Source organism: Xenopus laevis, chromosome 9_10L (assembly GCF_017654675.1).
Source record: "Xenopus laevis strain J_2021 chromosome 9_10L, Xenopus_laevis_v10.1, whole genome shotgun sequence".
In the NCBI taxonomy this organism is placed as follows: Eukaryota; Metazoa; Chordata; class Amphibia; order Anura; family Pipidae; genus Xenopus; species Xenopus laevis.
In genome coordinates, this window is record NC_054387.1 from 50,118,503 (window position 1) to 50,145,900 (window position 27,398).

The 27,398-nt window shown below is 40.3% G+C and overlaps 1 protein-coding gene across 3 annotated transcripts in view; it reads right to left on the reverse strand.

The window, feature by feature from the left end:
* myocd.L (myocardin L homeolog) overlaps nt 1-8,624 on the reverse strand; it is a 36,277-nt gene extending 27,653 nt beyond the window's left edge. For 2 of the 3 annotated variants that reach the window (XM_041575727.1, XM_041575726.1), the window contains exon 1: nt 8,253-8,624. In XM_041575727.1, coding sequence (XP_041431661.1) covers nt 8,253-8,307 — 55 coding nt within the window. In that variant the 5' untranslated portion in view covers nt 8,308-8,624. 3 annotated transcript variants of the gene reach the window in all.
* Nucleotides 8,625-27,398: the final 18,774 nt, after the last annotated feature.

A 27,398-nucleotide genomic window follows, 5' to 3' on the forward strand; every position in this document is an offset into this window, starting at 1 on the left:
TGTTTTAGTTTAACAGTTAACTTGACTGCAAAGGATCCGTTCATACTGTCTGTTACTCATAAATAAATACAGATAAACATTAGGGAAACAGTCACCCTTCTATATTTCCGGTTGTGCCCAAGGCACAAATAAACACTCACCCCAAATCTCCCCCTAACTGGCCTTCAGCTCATAACAAGGTTACAGATATATAGAAACATTGGGGTAACAGTCACCCTGCTATAGTTCCAGGGGTACCCAGGGCACAAATAAGCACTCCCCCCAAATCTCACCCTAACTGACCTTCAGGCTGGGCCCCCTTAGCTCATAACAAGGTTACAGATATATAGAAACATTGGGGTAACAGTCACCCTGCTATAGTTCCAGGGGTACCCAGGGCACAAATAAGCACTCACCCCAAATCTCACCCTAACTGGCCTTCAGGCTGGGCCCCCTTAGCTCATAACAAGGTTACAGATTTATTTGCCCTAGGACTGAAACCCTTAGAATTGTGAGAATCTGTATAGAAATTTTGAATTTGCCCCTAAGAACTTTCAGTCTACTGGTTTCAGCATCTAATGGGAAATGTGTTTTTATACAATTGGCCTCATCTTACCCAGCTGATAGCTGATCTCCCTCACATGTTATGTCAAACATTTCCAGACGGCTGCATAATAAGCCAGATGTTTGGGGTATCCCTGCTGCAGGAAAGATGAGTTAAACTGATTCTTAAAAGCACTTATACCACCACTCACCAAACCCACAATTAATCCCCATTATAATCTAAATAGTTTCTATTGAATTATTTTTGAATAAGGAAATCACTATCCTTTATTTATATAATGCTGACATATAATCATGCATCGTATATAATGCATTACACAACACTCTGAGATCCACATCATTGTGAGTATCATATGAGCTAGTTACTTTAACTGTGACAGACTGCTCTGTTATAAAGATAGCTAGAATCTCAGCAATAAAGCAGGACAGGACTGCTGCTTACAATGGGTATCAGATAGGATCTGTGTCACTGTGACCAAATGCTCTGTTATAAAGATAGCTAGAATCTCAGCCATAAAGCAGGGCAGGACTGCTGCTTACAATGGGGATCAGACAGGATCTGTGTCACTGTGACAGAATGCTCTGTTATAAAGATAGCTAGAATCTCAGCCATAAAGCAGGACAGGACTGCTGCTTACATTAGTATTCTTATAATATATATTGAATTCTAAGATCTTTTACATGACTATGTTTAACATTATTCTATACTAAGCTTTTACAGCAGCAGACAATTATGCAAGGGCGAAAACTACCAATTATCATCTCTTTAGACAGTACAGGATAAAGTTATAGCTTATTGTGCACCCAGAACATTCCTACTCTGTATATTTGTATTTATACATATGGGTAGGAGCTGCCATATTCTTTCCCTTAGACAGTACAGTATGAGGGTATAGCTTATTGTGTGCCCAGAACATTCCTACTCTGTATATTTGTATTTATACATATGGGTAGGAGCTGCCATATTGCCTCACTTAGACAGTAAGCGCTGGATTTGCTTGGCGGGCGTCCCTAGGCCACACGGTTCTAGCGCCCACCAGCTCTACCTCACGCAGGCGCAAGAGCGCTGGCATGCAAGTGCCGGAGCACTGGGTAGCAGCATGTCCCCAGTGCTTCCCATAGAGTGACTGGGCAGCATGCCGCCCTAGGCCCGGGCCTATGTGGCCTGGCCACAAATCTGGGCCTGTAGACAGTATAGCTTATTATGTGCCCAGAACATTCCTTCTCTGTATATTTGTATTTATAAACTAAGAGAAAATATATTTTGTTTCTAATTAAGGTTATTATAGCCCAGTATGTGAGTGTGATTTACTACAGTATATGCCCAGAACATTCCTTCTCTATATTTGTATTTATATATATATGTATTGTATATGTATATGTATTTATATATATAGGTAGGAGGTGCCATATTGTTTCCCTTAGACAGTACAGTATGAGGGTATAGCTTACTGTGTGCCCAGAACATTCCTTCTCTGTATATTTGTATTTATACATATGGGTAGGAGGTGCCATATTGTTTCCCTTAGACAGTACAGTATGAGGCTATAGCTTATTGTGTGCCCAGAACATTCCTTCATTGTATTTTTGTATTTATACATATGGGTAGGAGGTGCCATATTGTTTCCCTTAGACAGTACAGTATGAGGGTATAGCTTATTGTGTGCCCAGAACATTCCTTCTTTGTATACTTGTATTTATGCAAATCAAAAGGGAGCTGCTGTGCTGTTTCCCCTAGACTTGTGAATTGTGCAGATCAACTAAAAGTTAACTCACACCCGCAAATCCTTTGCAACTGTCAGCCCGAACTGGCCCGACCCATGGGTTTGGAGCTGGCTAGCACTTCACTACCTTAGACAAGTACAGGGTGATTCCCTGACCAACACACCATTATATCGTACACGCTCTCTGCAATACAAAGACACATTGTGGTGTCCAGTCTCCCAAAGTCCCAGAAGCTGCCAGTCACACACCTAATTAAGAGACGGTTATGTGAAGAGACAAGACAGAGTAAAACAGGAAGGGTAAAAACAACAACAAATGTAATGTTAGCGGGTTGGTTTACAGGGAGTACAGTATCTGCAGAACCCAAAAACACTTGTATGTTTCCATTTAACCCTTTCAACTTCAGAGGTATAACAGCCATTGCATCTGCCTGTGCGTGAGGTGAGCCTCATACTAAAGCACCCAGCTGCTCTCTACTTAAGGCAGCCACTTTCAATTGCTGGGGGGGGGTGCTTTGGGGATTTTTACAGACCATCATTCAACTGGCTGGAGCCTCACTCCCCCCTATGACACTTCCTCTTTTTTTTTTTAAGTTTGGCTACAAGTTGAAAACATATGGTTGGAATGACAAGCGAGCAGCTGTATCTCATGTTAAGCGCACAGGAACCCTGCAGAGTGATATCTCACATCGCAGGAAGCAGAAGGAGTGAAATTAGCTTTCCCCGCTCTGTCAGATCTCCTTGTACAACACTGATAGTCCCCCAAAACTAGTTTGTCTATAGTTTTCAGATATGTGCAACTCCCGGCAGCCTTAGGACAGGAGTTCCCTCCTCTCGCTCCCAGACATGAGTGATGCTAGAATTGCAGAATTTGCTCAGTATCACTATACACCTGCAAACATACCATCTAATGTCACTGCCACCTCTGCCTTGTCCAAACCAGAACCTGAATTGGGACTTTACCTGACAAATTTCAAGTCTGACTTTTGGAAACTGTGGCACTTTTTTTGTTGTTGCAGATACATGTGTGTTTGTATACACAGACTTGCAGTGTATATATAACAAACCATTAAAGAGCTGCCTGTGAAGTTATTCATGTAATTCACATCAGAAATGTTTATAAAGTATTTACCAGAAAACTAAAGCATTACGTCAACTTTCATTTTTAACGAAGAAAAACAAATCAAGTAAACCAACAGCTTCTAGCGATGATTTTGGAATAAGAGTGTACCTTTCAATTTGCTTCTCGGGGGGGGGGGGGGTGTTCTACATAATAAACATATACAGAGCTGGCCACTACTGCCATAGCTACCGTACAACAGACCCCATGACCGCTGAGGCCCAAGGTAGGTTTTTAGATGTGAGAGGGTTTTCTTGCCGATCTTTGCTCTACTGTGTCCATTCTGTTCTAATGTCTCCATCTTGTTCTACTTTCTGCAACTTCCCCTACTATCTTCATCCTGCTCTGCTGTCTCCATCCTGCCCTACTGTCTTCATCTTGCTCTACAGTTTGCATCTTACCTTGCTGTCTTCATTTTGCCCTACTGTCTCCATCTTTCCATACTGTATTCATCCTGCCCTAATGTCTCCATCCTACCATACGGTCTCCATCCTTGTCCTACTCTCTTTATCTTGCCCTACTGTTTCCATCTTACCCTGCTGTCCCAATTCTGCCCTACTGTCTCCATCTTCCCACACTGTTTTCATCCTGTCCTACTGTCTCCATCTTGCCCTTCTGTCCCCATCTTGCCCTACTGTCTCCATCTTGCCCTATTGTTTCCATCTTGCCCTTCTGTCTCCATCTTGCCCTACTGTCTCCATCTTGCCCTTTTGTCTTCATCTTGTCCTACTTTCTCCATCTTGCCCTACTGTCTCCATATCCCTATATTGTATCTATCTTCCTCTACTGTCTCTTGACCTACTGTATCCACCTTGTTCTATTTTATCCATCTACCCTACTGTCTCCATCAGCCTGTACTGTATCCATCTTGCCCTACTGTCTCCATCATCCTGTACTGTATCCATCTTGCCCTACTGTCTCCATCATCCTGTACTGTATTCATCTTGCCCTACTGTCTCCATCACACTCTATTGTATCCATCTTGCCCTCCTGTCCCCATATTCACTACTGCAACTATCTTGCACTACTATACCTGTTATACACATTTATTCTTGTATATAACTGTTAATCAGTAGAGCACCACTATGTACGGTGCACTGGGCAAACTGCAAACCCTAAGAGCACCACCCTTAAGTCAGTCCTGAATTCAGTAACCTGCAATGGCCACATTTTACACCCACACAAATACAACCCAGCTGCTTACCAGCCGGCGGAGCTCCGGACGGCCCTCTCCTGATATACAGTATCATATCTCTGAAAGTAACAGCAATTTCCTTTAAGTTAAAAAACTCAAATGTATTTCGGCAACTTCCCTTGAACAGCTCTGTGGGTGATGAAAGCCACCAGAGTGCATGGCGCAAGGCGCTGAATATTCATTTACAACTGAACAACCGTAGTTCATTGTCAAGTCTGTTATGAAATAAAGGCAATAAGAATAGGAACATCTGGTAGTGACATGACGATAAATGGATAAGTAAAACGGTCACTATATAAGTAATCTAGAAAACAAAATATTCACCAATTATTATTCTTCCTTACAATTTATGTTATAGGAAGTCACAATACTTTACACCTGACTCTGTACAGACTCATACATAGAACTGTAATAAATTGTAGAAGAGGAGAGCACTACAGACGCAGATTAACTGCTAGTGGCTGATATTTATTTTAAAGCTGCTGTACACGACATGTTTCGGGCTAACAATTGCCCTATCTCATACATAGAACTAGAGATCCCCGGCTCTGTAGGCTGTTACCAACTGTACATATATACAACTTCACATATTATTCAGGTCCTTAAAGGAGGAAACACTTGTTTATACCATGAGACTCTACATGAATAGAATATAGGGTTAAATAAATGTCAGACTTTCGATACTTTATTTAATTGCAGCAAAAGTGCACCAGTGAGTAACAGAGTCATCAGAGTAAAGCGATTTTTATATTCTGCATTATTTATAATTGTATATTCTGGTAGGTTGAGTAAGAGGCCTGGCACAGAGTGAGACTCTTCTAGCTATGTTACAGAATGCCTCTAAACAGATAGTGACTATAGCCCACGGCACCCAGTGACTGCCCAAACTCATCTGCCGAGTGCGACTTATGACACAACTCGGCGATTATTTTCTTTATTATAACGATGTGCTAATCAACCAAAGTCAACAATATACACATATCATTTTCTAGGCTAAGCTTTATCTGATACCAAATAATATGTTTCATAAAATCAGAGTGATTCGCCCTCTCTAAGTCTATAAACGTATAGGCAATTGTCCATTAAAAATACAGCAAGCATCAAGCATAACTTTGCAAGCACTTATGAGCATGGTTTGTTTGAAGGTTCTATTAAGAGTATTTGGGTGATACACGGCAATTGGATTGTTGATTTAAAAAAACAACTTTATATAATTATTCCCCTGAAAGCTTACTACTAAGAAGAAGTGGTACCAAGCCCAGTGCGCCATATTGACTCTCTGCAGACAGGGGGCAGCGTTGAGCCACAGTCCCTGCATGTTAAATCTATGAGTCCTCCGCCAGACCCTTGTTTCATTACATCATTAATCTTCACATGACACAAGCAGCCTGTAATGTGAGTGACAGAAACCAGCATCCTCTTATCCAACTGTCACCCTAATGTTTGTCACTTGGCTTAACCCCCTCTCTGCCTCTGCCCTTTATCTACTCACAATAAAAAAAAAAAAAAAAAAAAATTAACGAAATAGGCATCAATAATGTCTATTGTGAAAATAAAAATTATATCCATACCTAAAACAACTTGTGTCTTACGGATTAGAAAATTAATAAATCATACAATATTTGTATAATAACTCCAAAAAACGCTGATTATTATCCATGTGTTACATACACCTTACACCATGCAGAAGGAACGTCCGGGATCATTCACATTCCCTTTATGGTTTAGTAACAATTATAAACTCAAATCCGTTATTATCATTCAGAATCTGATTTTATAGTCAGTACATTCCTCATGCATTAATGTCACCTGGGACGTTACGGGGTTAATTCTCAAGGTCACCTTTACAGCATCACACTGTTGAAAGTTTTTCGGCCAAGGACAAGTTATAGAAATCATCCAAACCCTAATATTAACGTTCAATAAATTTACCCAAAATGCACCTGGGAAATGAATTGAACTTTTAATTGTTATTAGACACTTAAAATAGTTATATTACATTCAGGTGTTATTTGGGCACAGAAACTGGATAAGAATATAATCGCATACCATCAGCTTTTGCTGTGTGCAAACTTTTTGAATGCAGTTGATATAAAAACAATGATTTTAAATGACATTTTAAAAAATGGAATATCAACCACAAACAAGCAGAAATGATAAAATAAAATATATTTAGCACAATAGTTGTACTGGTATAGGATCTCTTATCCGGAAAACCCGATATCCAGAAAGCTCCGAATTACGGAATAGACTCTCCCATAGACTCCATTTTATCCAAATAATCCAAATTTTTAAAAATGATTTCCTTTTTCTCTGTAATAATAAAACAGTAGCTTGTACTTGATCCCAACTAAGATATAATTAATCCTTATTGGAGGCAAAACCATCTTATTGTGTTTTTTTAATGTTTAAATTAATTTCTAGTAGAATGAAGGCATGAAGACCCAAATTACGGAAATATCCGTTATCCGGAAAACCCCAGGTCCCGAGCATTCTGGATAACAGGTCCCATACCTGTATACCTATACAGAGAATCCACCTGCGCTGCTGGTTGACAGACAGACGCTGACAGAGTTCCCCAGCCAAAAATTTGATTACATTTGAAAAAAAGCTTAACGAGATTGTGGTAGGAAATGTTATTTTCTCCCCCCCAGGATAACTGAAATTTAAATCGCTTGCAAAGAGCCAAATAATTAGGAAAATCCTGAACGTTCAGCCAGTATTATACTGGCTCATTATTTACGGGGGCTTCATTAGATTCAGGTGTCTGCTGAGCGAGGGGCATTTATGCTTTTATTTTTTACAAAAACTTTGGTTAAAGTTTAGGAGACAATTAAAAGAAAAAAAATTAGCCAGATCTTAAAGTTCAGGAAAGCTGTAGATCTATATAAACTCTCTATTTGTAAAATAATGGTAAAAATTCCACCCCCTCCTAGGATGGCATTGATCTCAGCTGCTGCGGAACAGCTTTGGCTAAGGGAATACCTATGAAGACAAATGTCACCCCTCTAGCAGTCAATCTAGTGTCAAGAATAATTTGACGGTATGTATCAAAATGTTATAAGGGGGTCTGAAAAAATATATATTCCTGCTATTAATTTAAATAATATTAATAAAATGTAACATAAAAACATTTATATCAATGAAAAAATATATACACTATACACTATATATATATATATATATATATATATATATATATATATATATATATATAGCTTGAATTAATTCATTTTAGATCTATATAAAATTAAAATATGTAATTAAAAAAAATATACACACATATATGAAATAATGGGACCAAATGTTTGCATGGAAATGTGTTTATTGATTTAATATTGGCAGTTTTGAGGAGTGGGGGGATTATTTCATCGAATTTGATTTAATGCATTTTATAATATAATTGTACGTGTTAAATATAAAATATGTACTATGTATATGAATAATACAATATATTTTGATTAAAAAAAAAAAAGAAGAACACCTTGCTCAAAAAACAGTTTTAGAATTTCAGCCAAAGTTTGGAAGAAATCAGCGTTGGTGCGTCACCTGCGGATCAAGTTTTTGGGAGGATTTTCAAATTTCTGGAGAGGCAGAATAATTATAAAAAAGAAAAAAATATTGATTTATGAATTTCAATAGATTATCCTGGGATGAGGGGCAATCCTACCTGATCTGAACTTGTTCCGGATCAATAGCGAGTGTTCGGAACCCAAGAGAGTCATGTTGTGGCGCGGAGCTGAAGTCCAGCTTTTCTGGTTTAATGGTTTATGTCACAAAAGTGTATCCCTGGGTGAAACCATGAGGAAGAGCCAGAGAGAGAGAGATTTGTCATCCGCAGCCACAGGGGGAGGCTCAGCTCCTTCTAGTGGTGCAGCCGAGGGGAGAAGAGTGAGGCTTTTAGGAAATTTGGTCCCATGCAACTGTGTCCAGCGATTGTGAGCAAATGCTGTTCTCCCAACTGAGCAGGGGCTAATGAACTTCCCAGAGGAACCTCCTCCCACTGACTTTACTACTATCACCCTCCGTTTGTTTCAGGCTGATGTCACTGTCTACAAACATCAGTTTGATATCTGATCCTCCTCATCACCACTGAAAAAGGAACCAGCCAATAGGATGCCTTGCTGCCCAGTAGAGAGCCAGAGAGAGAGAGAAGGAGAGAGAGAACTAAACTTCAGAATGCACAGGGATCTCTCTCAATGAACTGGCTGTTAATGTGGTCCATTAAAGTACATTTTTGACTTTATCTTTAAATTACCTTTTCTCCTTCTTATTAAAGGAACCCGCATAATCGCTGAAGAATGCCAATCAGTGTTCCACTGGGGTGTTTGGGGCTCACCAAGGGCCCACTACATCAGTGGAGGTAATTGAGAACCCACCTCTGCTCTGTCCTGTCTGCCCAGTCCAACCAATGACAACCAATCAGATATTTGCTTTCATCGTTCTACCTGCAGCTGCTTGAAGAAAGCTCATCACTAATTGGTCGCTATGGGTTACTGCCCAGGTGCAGATTTGCCGAGTGTTTATAAAGAGCTCTTAAAATCCAAGCATTAACTGACTGTAGCACATGCACCTAGTTTGAATTGGAACAGGGGATGCCAGGGGACAGGCAAGAAGAATATACCCCAACTAGTTTGGTATTTTTGGTACTTTCTACCATCTTTTTGCCAATACCCAGATGTTCCAGGATGCTGCTACCTACGTTTCTATCCCTGGTAAACTGCCATCGGAGGCAAGGTGCCCTATGGTAAAAATGACACTCCCTGCACCAACCAAAGCCTTTTCTACCCCAACCGAGCCCAGGATAGAACAGGGGATACCTGGGAACAGGCAGAAAGTTGACAAAAGTACCAAAATAACTGCCCTAGTGGAACTGTATGCAAAGCCACAGGCCAGGGGGTAGCAGGTTAGTGAGTCACTGGCAAGTGCCCAACAAATTGGCACCCCCACTGATTTTTACCTCCATTCTCCTTTAAAAATTGCATTTTGGTGTTGATTCAATCTTTTTTGAATATTCCCCGATTAATCTAGATTTTCTGACTCAAGACCCTTGTCCTGGGGATTCTCGATACCTGTAGTGATAAAACATGGCTGGTCAGCTTTTGCCCACAGAGGCAAATAATGAAAAACAACTGGATAAAAAGCAAAGCCCAACTTTAAATGACCTCAGCGTCGACATCACACAGAAAGAATGTGCCCTTTAAATTCTACTTGCAAGCTAAAAGTCAGAGTGGAACCTAAAAGGCATCTATATTAAATACATTTTTAAAGGGTGAATATAAAAAATGTTTTTTTTAAATCTCGAAGACTGTGTAACTGTGTATGCATTCCTATCATAGAGCATAGTGTTGTAGGCTAGAAGTACGGTAACCCTGTAAGAATAATAGAAACAACTGTCCTGGGCTGGAAACTGCTCTCACTGCATTGAGAATATTGGGCTCTGTTTATAATCTGACACCCGGAGTATCACAGTTATGGTCACATTGATACTATAAATTTAGTTCTTCCAACAAAACCAGTAATGCTCCGTCATATTATATAATGGAAATACACCCAACTGGCAGCACCTGCCCCCATACTAGCACTCCCCATTCCTTTCTAATGAGTGTGTGGCATGGGGGGGGGGCAATTTAATTGTCACTAAAAAGGGCTGTCATATGACTCTGGCTTTAAAAAAATGTCGTGCTTGCTGCAGGAATAAAGGTATAATATTTGCTTTCCTAACATTGGAATGGCTCATCTCTCAGGAATATGGGTTCCTTCAGCTTATATTAGTTTTCTAAATCTTGAACCCCAAAACCCTTCCTTTCACTTTTCCAAAAAAACCCTCCTTGACCTCTGCCCTGTACATAACATATGCACCGGATGCACCTATACACTCCCCTCCCATGGAATTACCTGTCGTATCCTTGCCCATGCCCATAAAGACAACAAATCCAGCATGTTCCTAATATACAAAGCCTTCAGACTCATCGCGAGGATGTCGCGTGGCCGTGCACAACAGGCGCTTTTGTTAGCAGGCAGTTGGATCTGACAGTTGCCATCTGATTAATACCTGCAGCTGTTTGTGGGGGATCTCTGTGTAATTTCACTCAGGCGCCTATTAGCCAATAACCTGTGGGCACATTCACTCCACAAAAACAAACAAACCAGAAATGGGGAAATTAGTAACCACAAATATTTTGCCGAGCCATTCTCATTATGATGTAAGAGCTGAATGAGACACGGTTTGCTCTGCTACATGCTGTTCTGAGGGCCAATTGCTTCATTTCATTCCTAATTCCTACCCTAAGAGCAATAGTCTGCCCTGCCCACAGGAGAGACTAATCTGCTGCATAACAGCGCTCATTGGGAAAAGGAGCCCGGCCCTCACACACACAATGGTTTTATTATTAGAAAGATTCACATAACAGAATTATCTGCTTTTACTCGAAGAAAGTCATTTATTAGCAACAGATTCATAGAGGAACAATGCCATTCTCTATTTACTATTTACCTTCCCCTCTGGCAGGGCACATTAGCACTAGCCCATTCTGTATAGAAAAGTTATGGGACCTGTTAAACAGATCGCTCGGGACCGGGGGTTTTCCGGATAACGGCTCTTTCCTTAATTTGGATCATATTTAAACATAAACCCAAATAGGCTTGGTTTGCTTCCCCAAAAAAGGATTAATTATATCTTAGTTTGGATCAAGTACCAGGTACTGTTTTATTACTACAGAGAAAAAGGAAATTCTTTTTAAAAATTTAGATTATTTTAATGGAGTCTCTGGTAGAGAGGCTTTCTGTAATTTGGAGCTTAAAGGAGATAAAGGGTTTCTGGATAACAGATCTCATACTTGTATCTATTATTAACACATATTTATAAAGTGTCAACATATACCACCTGTTGTCAAGAATGGTCGGGACCTGGGATTTACTGGATTTCCATAATTTGGCTGTCCATACTTTGTCTACTAAAAATCATTTAAACATTATTAATACCCAATAGGCTGGTTTTGTTTCCAATAAATATTAATTATATCTTAGTTAGGATCAAGTACAAGGTACAGTTTTATTACAAAACAAAAGGTAATCATTTTTAAACATTTGAATTATTTGGTTAAAATGGACTTTGTGGGAGATGGCCTTCCGGAAATTCAGAGTTTTCTGGATAACGGGCTTATGTTTGAGGGATACCCTACCTCTACAATAGAAATGGTGCATACAATGACACAGGAGGTACAGAGGGTCCTGCTATGAACACCCTAATGGGCTGTTCCTGCTGAATTGTGCTTAGTACAGAGGAATACATATGCTGCTTTAGTTTTATGGTATCTCTCTGTAAAGGCTATGAGCAAACTTAGGAGGCTGTCCCTGCTTAATTGTGCTTATTACAGGGGAATACCTATGCTGCCATAGTTTTATGGGATCTCTGTACAGACTATGAGCACATTTAGGAGGCTGTCCCTGCTTAATTGTGCTTATTACAGGGGAATACCTCTCTGTACAAGCTATGAGGAAACTTAGGGACTGTTCCTGCTTAATTGTGCTTAGTACAGCGGAATACCTATGCTGCTTTAGTTTTATGGTATCTCTCTGTACCGGCTATGAGCAAACTAAGGAGGCTGATCCTGCTTAATTGTGCTTATTACAGGGGAATATCTATGCTGCCATAGTTTTATGGTATCTCTGTACAAGCTATGAGCAAACCTTGTACAGGCTATGAGCAAACTTAGGGGGCTGTTCCTGCTGAATCATGCTTAGTGCAGAGGAATACCTACGCTGCCATAGTTTTATGGTATCTCTCTGTACAGACTATGAGCAAACCTGAGCTGTCAGTAGGCTGCAGCCTGCAGGGAATTATAGTTGAACAGCTTGAAGCTGACAGGTTAGATTCCCCTGATAGTAAGGGCTGGAGTTAGAAGGAGATACAGTACAGATACAGTAAGTCTGTTTCTTTCCGTGTCCTGGAAACATTATATCTTGTCAGTGACAATAAACTGTAGGGATTGTTTACAGAAGTCCCAGCCTTCCTGCACTGCTTATAGAAGGACTCTCCAGGGAGACACGGCTCCTGAACTGCTACTCTCTGCTCAGCTGCTGCTCCATAAGGACAATATCTCACTTAAGATTTTGGGACATATTGTATGTCTAGCGCTTAAAACCCCCGTTATAGAAAAATTACTGGAGGGAAGAGGAGGGGGTCAAAGGGAATGAAAATGTGCAGAATTGTCAGTTTTCTGTCTCTTTGTCAGGTCTGGGTAAATCCATTTCATAAATCATATAAGCAGGGAAAATGAGAAATGTTGATAAATTCTAGAAGAGGTCTCAAAGAAACACAACCAAAATAGGTAAATGTTTTGGAGAGCATTTTAAGATATTATAATTAAAAAAACTGGCTTGCACCAGAAATTAAGCTAATTTAATTCTAAGGAAAATTACACATTTTCAATGATTTTAAAGTTGTTTGCAATTGGTATTTGTGTAATCCCCTCCTCTGATTCTGACTCTTGAAACACAGGGCCAGATTCTGTTCAGTTTTAAAAAAATATCTCACGTGAAAAGTCATGAACAAAATTCAATTAATTTTCTCCTAATTCAGTTTCTGTTTTCAAGTGATAAAATGTTTTCAAGTGATAAAATGTGAGATAAGTTTTTCTGAATTGAATTGGATCTCAAATTGAATCTTGTCCATGACTTTTCACTTGATAAACCTTTTTCTCTTTGAATTGAATCTGGCCCAAAGTCTGGTTCTGACTCTTGAAATAAAGTCAGTCCCTTCTCCAGAATTAGCTGTTTTCTGCTAAACTGGCAGGAGTCAGAGTCAGCAGTGCAGACAGTCGTAAAAACAACAAGCTAGTCAGTGCTTTCAATACCAAACACAGTAAAAATGTGTACTACTACTATATGTATAGGAAAGTTACATTCTTTAAAAAAAAAAACATTTGCCTTGCACTAGAATTAAAGGGAATTTCCACCCAAATTGCATAAAAAATATAATTCTAACAAAAATTACAAATATTTAATGATTTTAAAGTTATTTGTTATAGGTATTTGTTTTATCCTTTCCTGTTCTCTGGTTCTGACTCTTGAAACAAAGTCACCCCTCTCCAGAATCAGCTGTCTTCTGCTACACTGTCAGGAGTCAGAGCCAGCAGTGCAGATAATATAAACAGTTAGTCAGTGCTTTCAATACCAAACAAAGCGAAAATGTTTAGTACTATATATAGGAAAGTTAAAATTCAGTTTAATGTAATTTATATTTCATTGAGGGAGGTCAATTTAATTGCTTTAATAATTAATTCAATATTTGTCAACCAGCACTGTCCAGGCTTTAAATACAAAGTGGAAAGGTTGAATCCAGCCAATAGGAGGTATTTGGAAGCAAATAAGCACTGTTTATCAGTGAATATGGCCAATTTGGGAATTGCTCTGATTAGCAGAAATACACACATTAGTGAATGAGCCCCACTGAACGCAGCACAGCATGGCGCCTTGATTTTGAGCAGAGAAACAGTGGTATTAAATAATAGTCAAAGGCCGTGCACACTCATACTGTACGTATTGGGCTATTGTGCAAGGATCGCTGGGGATGAAACACAATGCAGCCTATTGCATTCAAATTCCATACAGCAGAGAGCAGTCTAGTGAAATGTTATTTTGGAAAAGAAATAATGGGATCAACACAAACTGCTTTATTTGCGGCGAAACACAGGGTTATAGTAAATGTATAGGTATGTGAGTGTTCTCTGCTTTGCTGGCATATTATTTTGTGCACAGGTGAGTCTGAAATCTGAAGACTTTCATTCCATTGATTTATTACCAGCTTGTGCTATTTCCCTCCCAGACATGTCTCCTTTCTCTGCCCTCAGTACCTCTCTGTTTGTCTTCATCTTCCACATCTCTATATCCAGTTCTTGTATCTCTGCCATCTTTCCCCCCAATGTCTCCTTTCTCTGCCCTTGACTCATCTCTGTATCTCTTCCCCTTTCCCTAGATCTTATCTCTCTTCACCCTTGTCAACTCTATATCCAGTTCTTGTATCCCTGCCACCTTTCCCCCAATGTCTAGCTTCCTTCCCACACGTCTCCTTTCTCTGCCCTCAACTCATGTCTGTATTTGCTCCTCTTTCCCATATCTTTTAATTTACCCTCGCCAACTCTATATCCAGTGGTTGTATCCCTTCCACCTTTCCACTCCATGTCTCTTTTCTCTCTCACACATGTCTCATTTCTCTGCGCTTGACTCCTCTAGCTTCTCCCCTTTCCCAGATCCTGTCTCTCTCCACCCTTGTCAACTCTATATCCAGCTCTTGTATCTTATCCACCTTTCCATCCAATGTCTATTTCTTCCCTTCTAATATCCGTTCTTCCCCATCAGTACATCCTTTCTCTCATTCCCTCGCACCTAACTTCTTCTTTGTCTGTCTTTCTCCCTTCCTATAATCACTAACTCAAACCTCTTTTATCTCTCCCAAACAGCTTTCTTTATGTTCTTTCCACTGGCTCCTTTGTTTATTCTCCCTTCCAACCTCTTGTCTCTCTTCTCGCTCACCATAGCTCACTCGCCTAGCCTTTCCATTCCTAAATCCTATATGTATTTTTTGAAGGTCAGTAGAGTAATAGCAGTTTCTTTCATGAAAAACTCTTCCACAATCTCAGTTTCATTAAATATCAGTGGCTAAAATGATGTTCTTAAACAAAAAAAAGTTATAATAACTCAAACAATCCCAAGATTAGGTTCCAGAGATTTATATTAACCACATGCAATGAGCGATATCCAAAATATCAAGTTTTATATAACAGCTCATGTGGCCAAGAAAAGCACTAAAAAATGTCCAAAGTCCTTACAATCAAGGTAGATATAACCATTTATTATCTGACATTCCTAGCAAATTCCTTTGCAATTAATTGTAAGAAAATTACTGTGAATGAGAAAAAATGAATGAGAATGTGAATGTTCTAGATTCAGATTGCCATCATGAATTGATTTTCTTGGCTACCTAGTAGCTGGTCTTTTCAGACTCAAACAACAAGTTGGCTGCACTTGTGGTTATTTACAGTCCTATTGGTTCCTGTCCACGTATGAAATAGCACAACCTGCGATAGGAAATGGATGAAAAGTGGGACACAATTTTTATAATATGAGGGTGCTAAGAAAGTAACATTCACTAAGATCAGCTCAGTTGGCCAGGTTGGAGACTAGGAGCTGTTGTTTGTTTAAAGACCCCAGTGACAATTTTTGTGTAGTTTCAAATGTATAGCCAACAAAAGAACCACCAAGAGAACTTCTGAGTAGTGTGGTCAGCTGTGGACTACATACCAGGACCAAAAGGCAGCCGTATTTTCCACCACCACCATCTTTTTACAAAATAGGCCTTGCATTTGAACCCTGTCAAAAATAATCCATCCCTAAACAATTTTCCTGGAGAAAGCCAGGTGAGACAAAGCACTTTGGTGGCTATGGTGTCAGCATGTGAGTTTTGGGTCCCTTTTTGTTCTATTTAAACAAACCCACAGGATATTTCATTTTGGCATTTCAAAAAAAAAAAAAAAAAAACAGCGCTTTTATTCATAAAAGTAGAATCATTGCCCAAAAAAATCAAGAAACTATTGTTCCTCTGATGCTGGCAGGGACATCAGGTGTAGCTAGGAGCTGGAATCTACTTCATGGATGGAATGCAGACAGCGCTCTTGGAGGGAACATTAAAGGTATATTCTCATCTCCAAATTTCCTTTTTTTTTCAGATATTTGCTGTTATATATTGAGAGAGGATCCATAAAAATACATATTTTAAAGCTGCTGCAGAGTTTCCGTTGCATTGCTAAGCTTCATTATCTCAATCACTATGTTCATGTACCATGTTAGCTCTGCAATGGCTGATCAGATCTGATCTCTGTGACTGCTATAATCTCAGCCATAAGGCTAATGGCAATTTGACTGCCATTGCCTTCCAACCATAAAAAGAAATACCTCACCTTGTTTCTTGACGAGTCCATCTCATGTGGGACAGGCATGACTCTTCTTATGAGCTTGTTATAAGTATTTGGTGTTATTACTTCCAGAAACCCCTAGGTATTAGCTTCACATTTAGAGATAAGGCTTTGATAAGCTAATTGTTCCAATATGTGACTTGGTTTAGAACTGACAAAATCACTGAAGGATATGATTAAGCAAATTGGTTTCTGATGTGACATTTGTTTGCTACACATATGTGCTGTGACAATGTCCCCTTCCGTGTTACAAAGCTTACAGAGGTTGGCTCATTGTCAAATGAAGATGAGTTACCAGAAATTACATGTAGACCAGTAAAATCTATGTTACAATCTATGGTTTGCAAAGAAGCTTCAGTTATATTATTGGTGGAGAAACATGGTTGACAGCTTGATTATCTTACTGTCAGTTGGTCTTATGGTGCTCACCTTGTCCCCCTCAGAACTTAACACAATCTCTACCCTTAATGCTCTATTAAAAAGTAAATTTCTTGGTGATTTCCACTGGGGCAATTCTCCTGCCAACACTCTTTGTTGCTTATTGTCTTTAGTTTCTGTTGGACTTACACCAGAACTTTAAACCAGTCACTCTTCTTCCCAACTGGATTGTGGGCCTATGTCAAACCAGGGTCTACAAAAATGTGGTGGGAGCTCAAGAGCAGAGAGCCAAGAGAGCTGAACATAGGCTAATGCAAGAAGCATGGCCAGGCACAACAGGTTCCCACAATTTGTCTACTATGTTTTGCAATTGCACATCAAACAAACTCTATGCCATTGCACTCCAGGAACCCAGCAATTATAGGCTGCACTTTCCCTGTAATTACACCACTGTTGGTTTAATTCCTGCTTGGCTTTCCTGCCCAAACCCAACTTTGTTACTCCTGCAATCCAGTTAATAATATCACCTTTCTCTGGAGTTACATTGGCTTCACCCCTTGCCTTCTCAGCCCACAAAGAAGAAGCCAAAGAAGAAGTCAATAGAAGAAGCCACATCTTTGCTGCACCAAAGAAACCACATCTGTTTCATTCTCTTGGTGGAACCTAAACAATACCAAAGCCAATAAGGCTGCGAATGTCAGTACTGCACCCTGCCTTCTGGAGAACAATTCATTTAATCGTATAAATAGTATTAGGGTAGGGGTGCACTGGGAGATTAGTTGCCCGCAATTTTTAAAATCGAGTTCTGTGACAAGTTGTTTATTTTGTCTTTGCATGCAGCTACATGCAAATCACCAACTATTATGCACATAACGCGATTTGAGATCGCCTGTAGCTCTAAAGTGCACAGAGACCCTTTTTGGAGTGATTTGTAAGAAATAGCATGTACATAGAGAAGTACTGAAATCTCCTACAAGCACACACACACAGATATTAGTAGCCGCAATAGTATGAAAATTCTAATGATTTGGAGACAACACGCCGAGGGAATGAACGACGAGACGACTTCCGGCTCTTGCGTGGGAGGAGAACATGGCGCAAAGCACTATCTTCCTGCTCATCTTTACTGCCTTGTAGCGGCAACTTCCTTTTTAAAAATCGAGTGTGCCCCTAGTCTTAACCCTGAAGGGAAGATAGATAACGGACTGATGTTGGCAGTCAGGACTCACGGGGATAAGTCAATTGTTGAAGGCAGGCTGCTATCAGTGAAAGCTTACTTACACAGTCTGCCTGCCATTAAAATTGTTCAGGTACCTAAAATAAGAATATATTTTTTTTTACAATACATGTAGTTATTGGTGAACTAATGTGGTATAAGATATACCAATACCAACCAATATAGAGAATATATACACAGTATACATAGTGCCTGGTTGGACAGCTATGAAATATGATTGGACGCCCAGGGAAGTAATGAATGAACTAATAGAATGATAGCCCTGAGGTATCTCTGAGGAGCAGAAATGGGGGGACCCGGAGTTCAATGAGGAGAGATAATGTAGTGGATCTACAGTCCCCTGTTTCATGTCTCCTCTGTATTTCAGTAAAACACTCTGCCACACTTCATTCCCCCCATAGTATAAACTGTGGTTATCGCTTCATTTGCAGCATACAAATATTTAGATAAGCAAACCGAGCTTTTGTGGCAGAACTATTTTTATTATTATAGCCATGGTCATGTTTCCTGAAAAGCCAAGAGTGAGCCCGACAACCCCCACCCACCCCCAGCCCTCTCGTTCTGACCTCTCCAAAACTCAGGCAGGCTGTTTATACTGAACCGAGCCGAGAGCTGAGCTAGTCTGTGTGCCAAAGGGACTGCCCTTCTACTCAGTGTTGGACCGGGCCTCCTAGGGCCCACCAGAGAACCTGACATCCAGGGCCCACTCTCACAACAATTAGACAGAAGACAGACACATTGCCAAATGGGTCATATAAGCTCATGGTGCAAATAATTAAGGGCTAATTGGAGTTTCCAGAGGTCTGGGCGTATAACACAAAATGTTAAATATGTGGTTAAATATGGTAAACTGCCTAAGAACACAGGTCCAGAACACCAAAGATTCTGATTTAAGCATTGTTAAATCTATTTGGCAAACAATATGGCTACTCATACTTTCATATATAAAAACAATATACAGAGAAGGAATGTTCTGGGCACCCAATTAACTATATCCTCATTCTGTACCGTCTAATGGAAAAAATGGCACCTTCTACCCATATGTAAAATTACAAGTATACAGAGAAGAAATATCCTAGACACATATTGAGCTATACCCTCATATTGTACTGTTAAAGGGAAACAATATGACACCATCCTCCTATTTCTATGAATACAAAAATACAGAGTAGGCATGTTCTGGGCACACAATAAGCTACATCCTCATTCTGTACTGTCTAATGGAAAAAATATGGTACCTCCTACCCATACAGTATGTATAAATACAAATATACAGAGCAGGCATGTTCTGGGCACACAATAAGCTATAACCTCCAATTGCAGATCCTAAAGATGATTTAGATGATATATAACTGTACCCCACAGAAATCTATCTATGAACTATAACAATATTTTTGTCAGACCTCAACCACACTCCTGCACCCCTCATAGTTTAAAAGGTCACAGCCTCATAAACCAGTCATAGCGTTTATGTTTGGGATTTACTGGGGTATTACAATAAATCTGTCTCCATACACACTGACCAGACATCCGCTGGTTCGTTTATGTTATTGGGTCTGGGTATTGGGTCTTCTGGTCTGCAGAATGACAGAAGCCTCTTAACATGGGTCATCTGTAGGAAACATGGATGGGAAGAGTCTGTGGTTTTTTAAGGATACCATTTCCTGAAGGGTCTTCCAGGAAGTAGTCTGTGTATATTATGAGTTGGTCTGGCTGCTGGAGTGGACAGATGGATATTAAAGATGAGTGTCTGAGGGTCTCTGAGCAGATATAGCCCTATAACCCAAGTTGACCTTACACGCAAATATATGATTGCTTAGTAAGATCTTATAAAGAGTGTACTTTTCTGCCATCTAGCTGCACAGGTGGTGAAGCCAAACTGCAACTGTTTGGCAACCGGGGCTAGCAGTCAGATCCTAATAGGAGCTTATGTAGAGCCAATGGAGACAGGGATGCACCAACACCTAGATACAGCCCTTTCCAATTGAAATTATCCATGCCTGGTAAATATCAAGTTAATTCCCAACACCATATCAGGTCCGGTGTATTAAAAAAAAAAGAGGATGAATCATAATCAGCCTTTTGGAGAGGATGGAAGAAGGGCCATGACTGGGGGGGGGGGGCATGTAAATGGTGTATGGTAAATATAAGGAGTATATTTTAGGAATAAAGTGGGAGAGGGGACCCTAACCCGTTACTTGTCAACCTGCACCCAACCCAGTCTTCTTCTACTTTATGACCTGTCTCCCTTTGATGACTCATTTTTAGTTGGGATCAGCCACCATAGGGCATGGGTCAACAATTTAAGAGGACGTCATTAAAAATGGCAGCAGTTGCCACAAGTGCATTGTATACCTTTCCCCTCATCTTGTATACCTTTTCCCTCGTCATCACTGGGGTCTGAATGAAAGGACTCCTGGTAGGAGGTTACCACCACCAGACAGACGTCTATAAGAGAGACCATCCATAAAGGAAGGAGACTCTAAATAGTTTGGCCAGCAGGAGAGACATGGATCTACAACACATACACACTCTGCTAGATGCGCAAGTGGTGACCAACGCTTGTTAAAGAGTGCTGCACCAATAGAGACGTTTCAAACTGATGGGTCATATGTTCTAGCCTGCTATGTTATTTTAATGGACTGTTGATGGAAGTAGCACAGAAAAGAAGCTGAAATTAAATGAAAGAAAGAATTGAAAGGAAATTCCATCCTGATTCCAAACACCTGACTTGAAAAAGGGCTGTAGAACCAGCCTCATAACCCACATTGAAGGAAGAAAATGCATAAAACTAGGAGTAGAGATTACAGCACAGATGCAACTCCCAGGCTTAATAATATTTAGCTGCTACAATACCAGAAAACCAGCTTCCAAGTGTTAAATTACCATTAATAACCTTGTTTGGTTTGAAAGCAGCAGTCTGGGTGTAGCTTATTTTAGTTCACCCACAAGACTCCTGTATATAGTAACTACCTGTTCCATGGGACCTGGTCAAGGCATATTTATTGACATATAACCAGGGCTAGTTGTCCAGGCCGTTTCAGCTGAAACCCATGACGTCTCATATGGCTGATTTGTGACTGCGTGGGAGAATGACCGAGTGGGAATCTCGGAATATCTGGGATTGGTCATTGTTTTTCTTAGAAACAATCACTCGGATTGATTCTGCCAGAGGCCTTTGCTAGACGGCTTTACATATAAACACAGACAGGACCAGTATTAATACATAAGGGGGGTTTCTTCAGCTGAAATTCTCCCAACCGGCCTTTTACATCATCTGCAGTTATTGAAATGATTTCAGTTAAATGCCAAAGCTTCTTAACTCATGCCCATGACTAAGCACCCTGAGGGGTGTGAAACATGTAGGGTGGATGGAGATGCAGCTATAGTTTTAACTTTTCTACCAATAAATGTATTTTTTAACTGAATATCTATGGTCTTGTGGATCCGTTTGCGTGCCGGTCAGATCTGCTTCCTAATCTTCTGCTGTACCAATCCCTAAAATTGGGGGTCTGGGGCTGGTGCAACCGGACCACTTTCACTATTCTGTGAGTTACTTTACAAATAATTCTGGAGCACCTTGTTCTCCCCTAACTATTTAAAAAGCTTCTTAACTGCCCAATGTTGGTCACATAGGATGCTCAAGGGCCAAACTATTGTGTCTTCCCAATTTGACCCAGCAGGCGAATGGGTAAACCAGGCAAGATCCAATTGATTGCTCTCCAAAATAGTTGATCTTGCCATGAATGCCTGCTTGCAAACCAAAAAAGGTTGTGCCTTATGCAACATGGGTGGGGGTTGTGATGGATTGGGAATTAGTGATGTACCAATAATTTTTTAACTTGTGCCAACCCATACTTGCCTGTGCCCAACCCAAACCTGCCCATGTCTGACATCACCAGGCAAAAGTTTAACAAGCAGTGGCTGGGCCACCCAGCGAAAAAAATTTGGAAGGACCTTGCATGCACACCAGCGCTGTTTCCTACCTTGCACACGCTCACGAGTCACAGTGCGCACACTCCCAAATTTTTACATATACAAGTGCCTACAGAGTTTTGTGCGGGGTCTGCTGTCTCTATAGTTATGCCACTGGGTCCAGAAATGTTCAGCTTGGCCCACATATCACTAATTGAGATTTAGGATAGGATGGTTTGGGACATTGCTATGATATACTGGAGGCATGGCCTAAAATTTCCAATTTTTCAATTGGACTGTTGTATGTCATCTTTTAGACACAGAACTAATTTTATTCCCTTTCTATTGAATTATTTATTTTTTTGTTAAAAGGGCAGTAGAGGCTTGAAGCAGATGCATGTGATCTACTCTACCCCTCCCCTCTGCCGTTGGGTCTACATATCTTCTTGTAATGTCTCTGATTGGATGTGTTGCATCACATCTGGCGGTGACATCACTTCTGACACCCTATGACATGTCTTATTAGTTATTAAGCAGGGTATACTGTAAATGTTTCACATCTATGTTGCTTACATCCAAGCGACTTACAGCAGCTTGCCCATATTGTGACATCAACATAAATTTGTGATGGCAACAGCATTTGACTTCATGGCATATCACTGCAGGTTATTCTGAGCAAAGAGCCTTATTTATCTGCGCATATGTGCTCATCCATATCAGAGTAAACAGCCATGATTGCTCTGATGAGCAAATTAAACTACAGATTTTATTAAAAGGGCAACCTCTAGTGGCCACATTTTCAGCTTAGTTTCATAGAGCTGTCCATAGAGCAAAGCATCTCTGGGACTTAATTCAGGGAATAGGGTCTATCAATGTTTTTTCAGTGCAATGCCCCCTTAAGACACCAAAGGGAATTATGGAGTCCTGGGTTTCTTTTCCCAACAGCTCTTTTTGCAAGTGTTTCCTGTGCTTCATGCACCTATGTCAGACTGTAAGCTCTGTTGGCAAGGACTGCATACTTCTTAAAACAATGACTAGTGCTGTGTAGTAATCATAGTGAACCAAGGATATGTTTAGGAGGTTGATCATTGGGAAATACAAGTACAGTATGGGAACATTCCTTCATGATTAATGTATCAGCCCTTTGTGTTCCGCACAAACTAAATAAATTCACGCATTGTTCAAATATTTCCCCCAAAATGTTGCCCCGGAGCTGCACTTGGACGTCCCAATTCGGATTTCCTTCACTTACAAGTTTAGATAATGTCTTTAAAATTCCACTCCTTGCTTTTCTTATTAATCACGCTCGGAGGCTTCACTTCCATGTAGCAGCGAGTATGTTCTTGGCTCGGAGTGTCAGATTCTGTTCCGCAGACGTGCATCAGCCTGTCAGTCAGGAAAGGTCCTTTGGCAGGAATGGGCCCGCAGCTGTATCAGGTACTGAAATACAAAGTATGAATGATACGACTGGTGATGAGCGAATTTAATCGCCAGCCATGGATTCGCGGAGACATTTCGAATTTCCCATGTGTGAATTTTTTCATGAAACTGTGGTGAAAATTTGCAGCGAAAAAATGCCCATTGACTTTAATGCATTTGGAGAAAAAAAAGTCGCCATAAGAAAAAACGCCCCTTCACTTTAATGCATGAGGACAAAAAAGTCACTGTAAGAAAAAACGCCTGTTGACTTTAATAGCTATAAGACTATAAGAAAAAAATGGCCATTGACTTGAATGCATTGGGACAAAATAATCGCCATAAAAAAAAACGCCCATTGACTTTAATGCATTAGGACAAAAAAGTCACTGTAAGAAAAAACGCCTGTTGACTTTAATACTTTGGGACAAAAAAGCCGCTGTAAGAAAAAATGCCCATTGACTTGAATGCATTAGGACCAAAAAAATCGCCATAAAAAAAACGCCTGTTGACTTTAATGCATTAAGACAAAAAAGTCGTCGTAATAAAAAACGGCCATTGACGTGAATGCATACGGACAAAAAAAGTCACCATAAGAAAAAACGCCCATTGACTTTAATGTACTTGGAGCGAGAAAAATTGTTGAGTGTGTAAAAATGTTTGCACTTAAAAACGCTCATCAACTCGTTTTGCTAAATTTTGCCATTTTGCAAATTTTTCCTCAATTTTGCGAATTGTTCGGTGAAGCGAAATGGGACAGATTTGCTCATCACTAGATACTACTCACCAACAACACACCAGCTTTTCCCCATCTTGCCCCATAGCCTATCTTGCCCCATAGAAAACATTTTAATCCTAAACAGAATCCAGCAGGAACAGTCCCCTAAGTTTGCTCACAGCCTGTACAGAGAGATTCCATAAAACTATGGCAGCATAGGGATTCCTCTGTACTATTCACAATTCAGCAGGAACAGTTCCCTAAGTTTGCTCATAGTCTGTACAGAGAGATACCATAAAACTATGGCAGCATATGTATTCCACTGTACTAAGCATAATTCAGTAGGAACAGCCCCCCTAAGTTTGTTCACAGCCTGTACAGAGAGATAACATAAAACTCTGCCAACATAGATATTCCTCAGTATTAAGCACAATTCAGCTGGACATTATATTCATGTCTCAGTATTTTGTGTGGGTGCATGATTTGTCACTTAAGATCAATTCCGAGGAACCTTCCCAATGAATCAGAAAATTCCCCTCCTGAACACAGACTAAATAAGGAACCTTCCAAGAAAGGAACACTGCTTATGGGAAGAGTCATAGGGGTGCAGAATTCCCTACCAAACTGGGCACTTTGTGCCATACCCATCTCTGATAAATGACAATAAGAATTGCAATTCATTGTTGTGTTAATGACTGTTACAAGGGTCGGCGACAGAAAAATTCTGCCTAATGCAGTGGAGGTCACTATAGATCTCCTCATGAGATAAAACTCAATTAATTGTAACTGCTAAATAAAAAAATCAGTATATTTGCTCAGTCCGATATGGTCTGAATATCTCTTGATCCCTCCCCAGGTGAGGTTTAGGGCTTGCATGACCAACCCCACCTAGGAAGGGATCAAGAGGGATCCAGCCCATATCAGACCGAGCAAATATACCATTCAGTAGGGGTTCTAAGGATGAGAGTTAAAGTCTTTCATGGAAGACACAGCAGTATCGCAGCTGCTGCATGAAGTGATGCATTATGTTAATTTTATTGTATTAACATAATATTTTTATTAAATATGGAATATTGATTAAACAAGTTTCATTTCTCATTGAATGATTTAGCTAACAGAAAATTCAGAATATCAAAAGGATAATGGCTGCCCCCCTGCATTCATAAAAACTCATTATAAGCCCAAATTGTGCCGATGCTGGAGTGCAGGAATGTCCTATGTAAAATATATGATCTCATAACATTCTATTATTATTTTCCCCTTTAAATCCAGAAAAAACAGTGAACATTTCGCCCTTGGACACCTGGTAGGTCAGGAAAGGCAGCATGCTCACTCTGTAATACCATTGATTATATGTATAGCTTACACTGATCAGACTTCTTGGAGCCTCCTTAAATATCCATACAGAGGAGCTGCCAGGGGGATACAGCAAAAGCAAAACATGAATCAATCTATAGCAACACTGCTCAGTCCAAGGATGATGAGGCACATTTAGCCTTGTATGACCCATTTGCAAACCTGTGTGATGTCTAAGTATTCAATGGAACAGCACTGCCTTTGGGGTTGCAAATAGGGGTACCTTCTCTGGGTCTCGCAGAGCAGCAATTGGTAGCTAGAGAAAAGTGGGGTATAGCAGGCAGAGTAGGGTAAGAAAAGAAAGCTAGGCATGACGGCAACAGCAGAGCAAGATGAAACTGTAGGGCAGGGGTCCCTAACCTTTTTTTACCCATGAGCCACATTCAAATGTAAAAAGAGTTGTTGTGCAACCCAAGTATGAAAAAAGTTCCTGGGGGTGCCAAATAAAGGGTATGATTGGCTATTCAGTTGTCCTATGTGAATTTGCAGCCTACAGGAGGCTATGTTTGCCCATAAACCTGGTTATTATGTAACCAAAACTTGCCTCTTAGCAAAGAGTTAAAAGTGCTTTGAGGCCACTGGGTGCAGCATCCAAGTGGTTGGTGAGCAACATGTTGCTCAGGAGCCACTGGTTTGGGACCACTGCTGTAGGGAAAGATGAAGATAATAGGGCCATGTGGCAAAAGTAGGACAAGATGTGAACAATAAAGCAAGATAAAGACAGTAGAGCAAGATGCCAAAATTAGGGCTAGCTGGAAACAGAAGTACCAAGTGGTGGCAACTAGGGATGTAGCGAACTGTTCGCCCGCGAACTAGTTCGCGCGAACTTCGACCGTTCGCGTCCGCCGAATGTTCGCGAACGTTTGGGAACGTTCGCATTTTGAGTTCGCGTTCGATTCGAATACAAGTCGTTCGACCATTCGACCATTCGAATTCCTTCGACCGCTAAAAATCGAACGATTTCCATTCGTTCGAACGATTGTAAGCATTCGATCGAATGAAAAGCATTCGATCAAATGGCTTCGATCGTTCGATTCGAATAAAAATCCTTTGATCGAACGATTAAAATCCTTCGATCGTTCGAATCGAACGATTTTAGCGGGTGTTCGAAGTTCGCGAACTGTCCGCGAACGTTCGCATTTTTTGCCGGTGTTCGCGAATGGCGTTCGCGAACACCAAATCGGCAGTTCGCTACATCCCTAGTGGCAACAGTGTAAAGATGGTGACAATAGAGCAAAACAGTGAAACTGAGAGATGAAGGCAATGGAGAAAGATGGAGACAGTAGGGCAAGATGAAGACAATAAAGTCAGATGGGTACAGTAGAGTAAGATGGAGAAAGTAGGGTAAGATGGCAACAAAAGGACCAGATAGCAAGTGTAGGGCAAGATAGAAATAATAGAATACAATGGAGGCAGTTGAGCAAGAGGCCAAAAGTAGAGCAGAAGTACAAGGTGGTATCATCGGGTCAAGATGGTGACAGTAGGGCAAAATGAAGACAATAGGTCTATATAGTGAGTGTAGGGCAAGGTGGCAGCTGGGAAATTGACAAAATGTCTAGCCCCATGTCAGATTTCAAAATTAAATATATAAAAATCTGTTTGCTCTTTTGAGAAATGGATTTCAGTGCAGAATTCTGCTGGAGCAGCACTATTAACTGATTCATTTTGAAAATTTTTTTTTCCCATGACAGTATCCCTTTAAGGAGAGGGTTGGTATTTGAATCTGCGGAGTTCCATCATCTTTGAAGTAAGGCAAAGCAAATAAAATGGTTCTAGTTCAGACATCCCCTAATCTTCTGGGATCACTGATACCACGCTCAG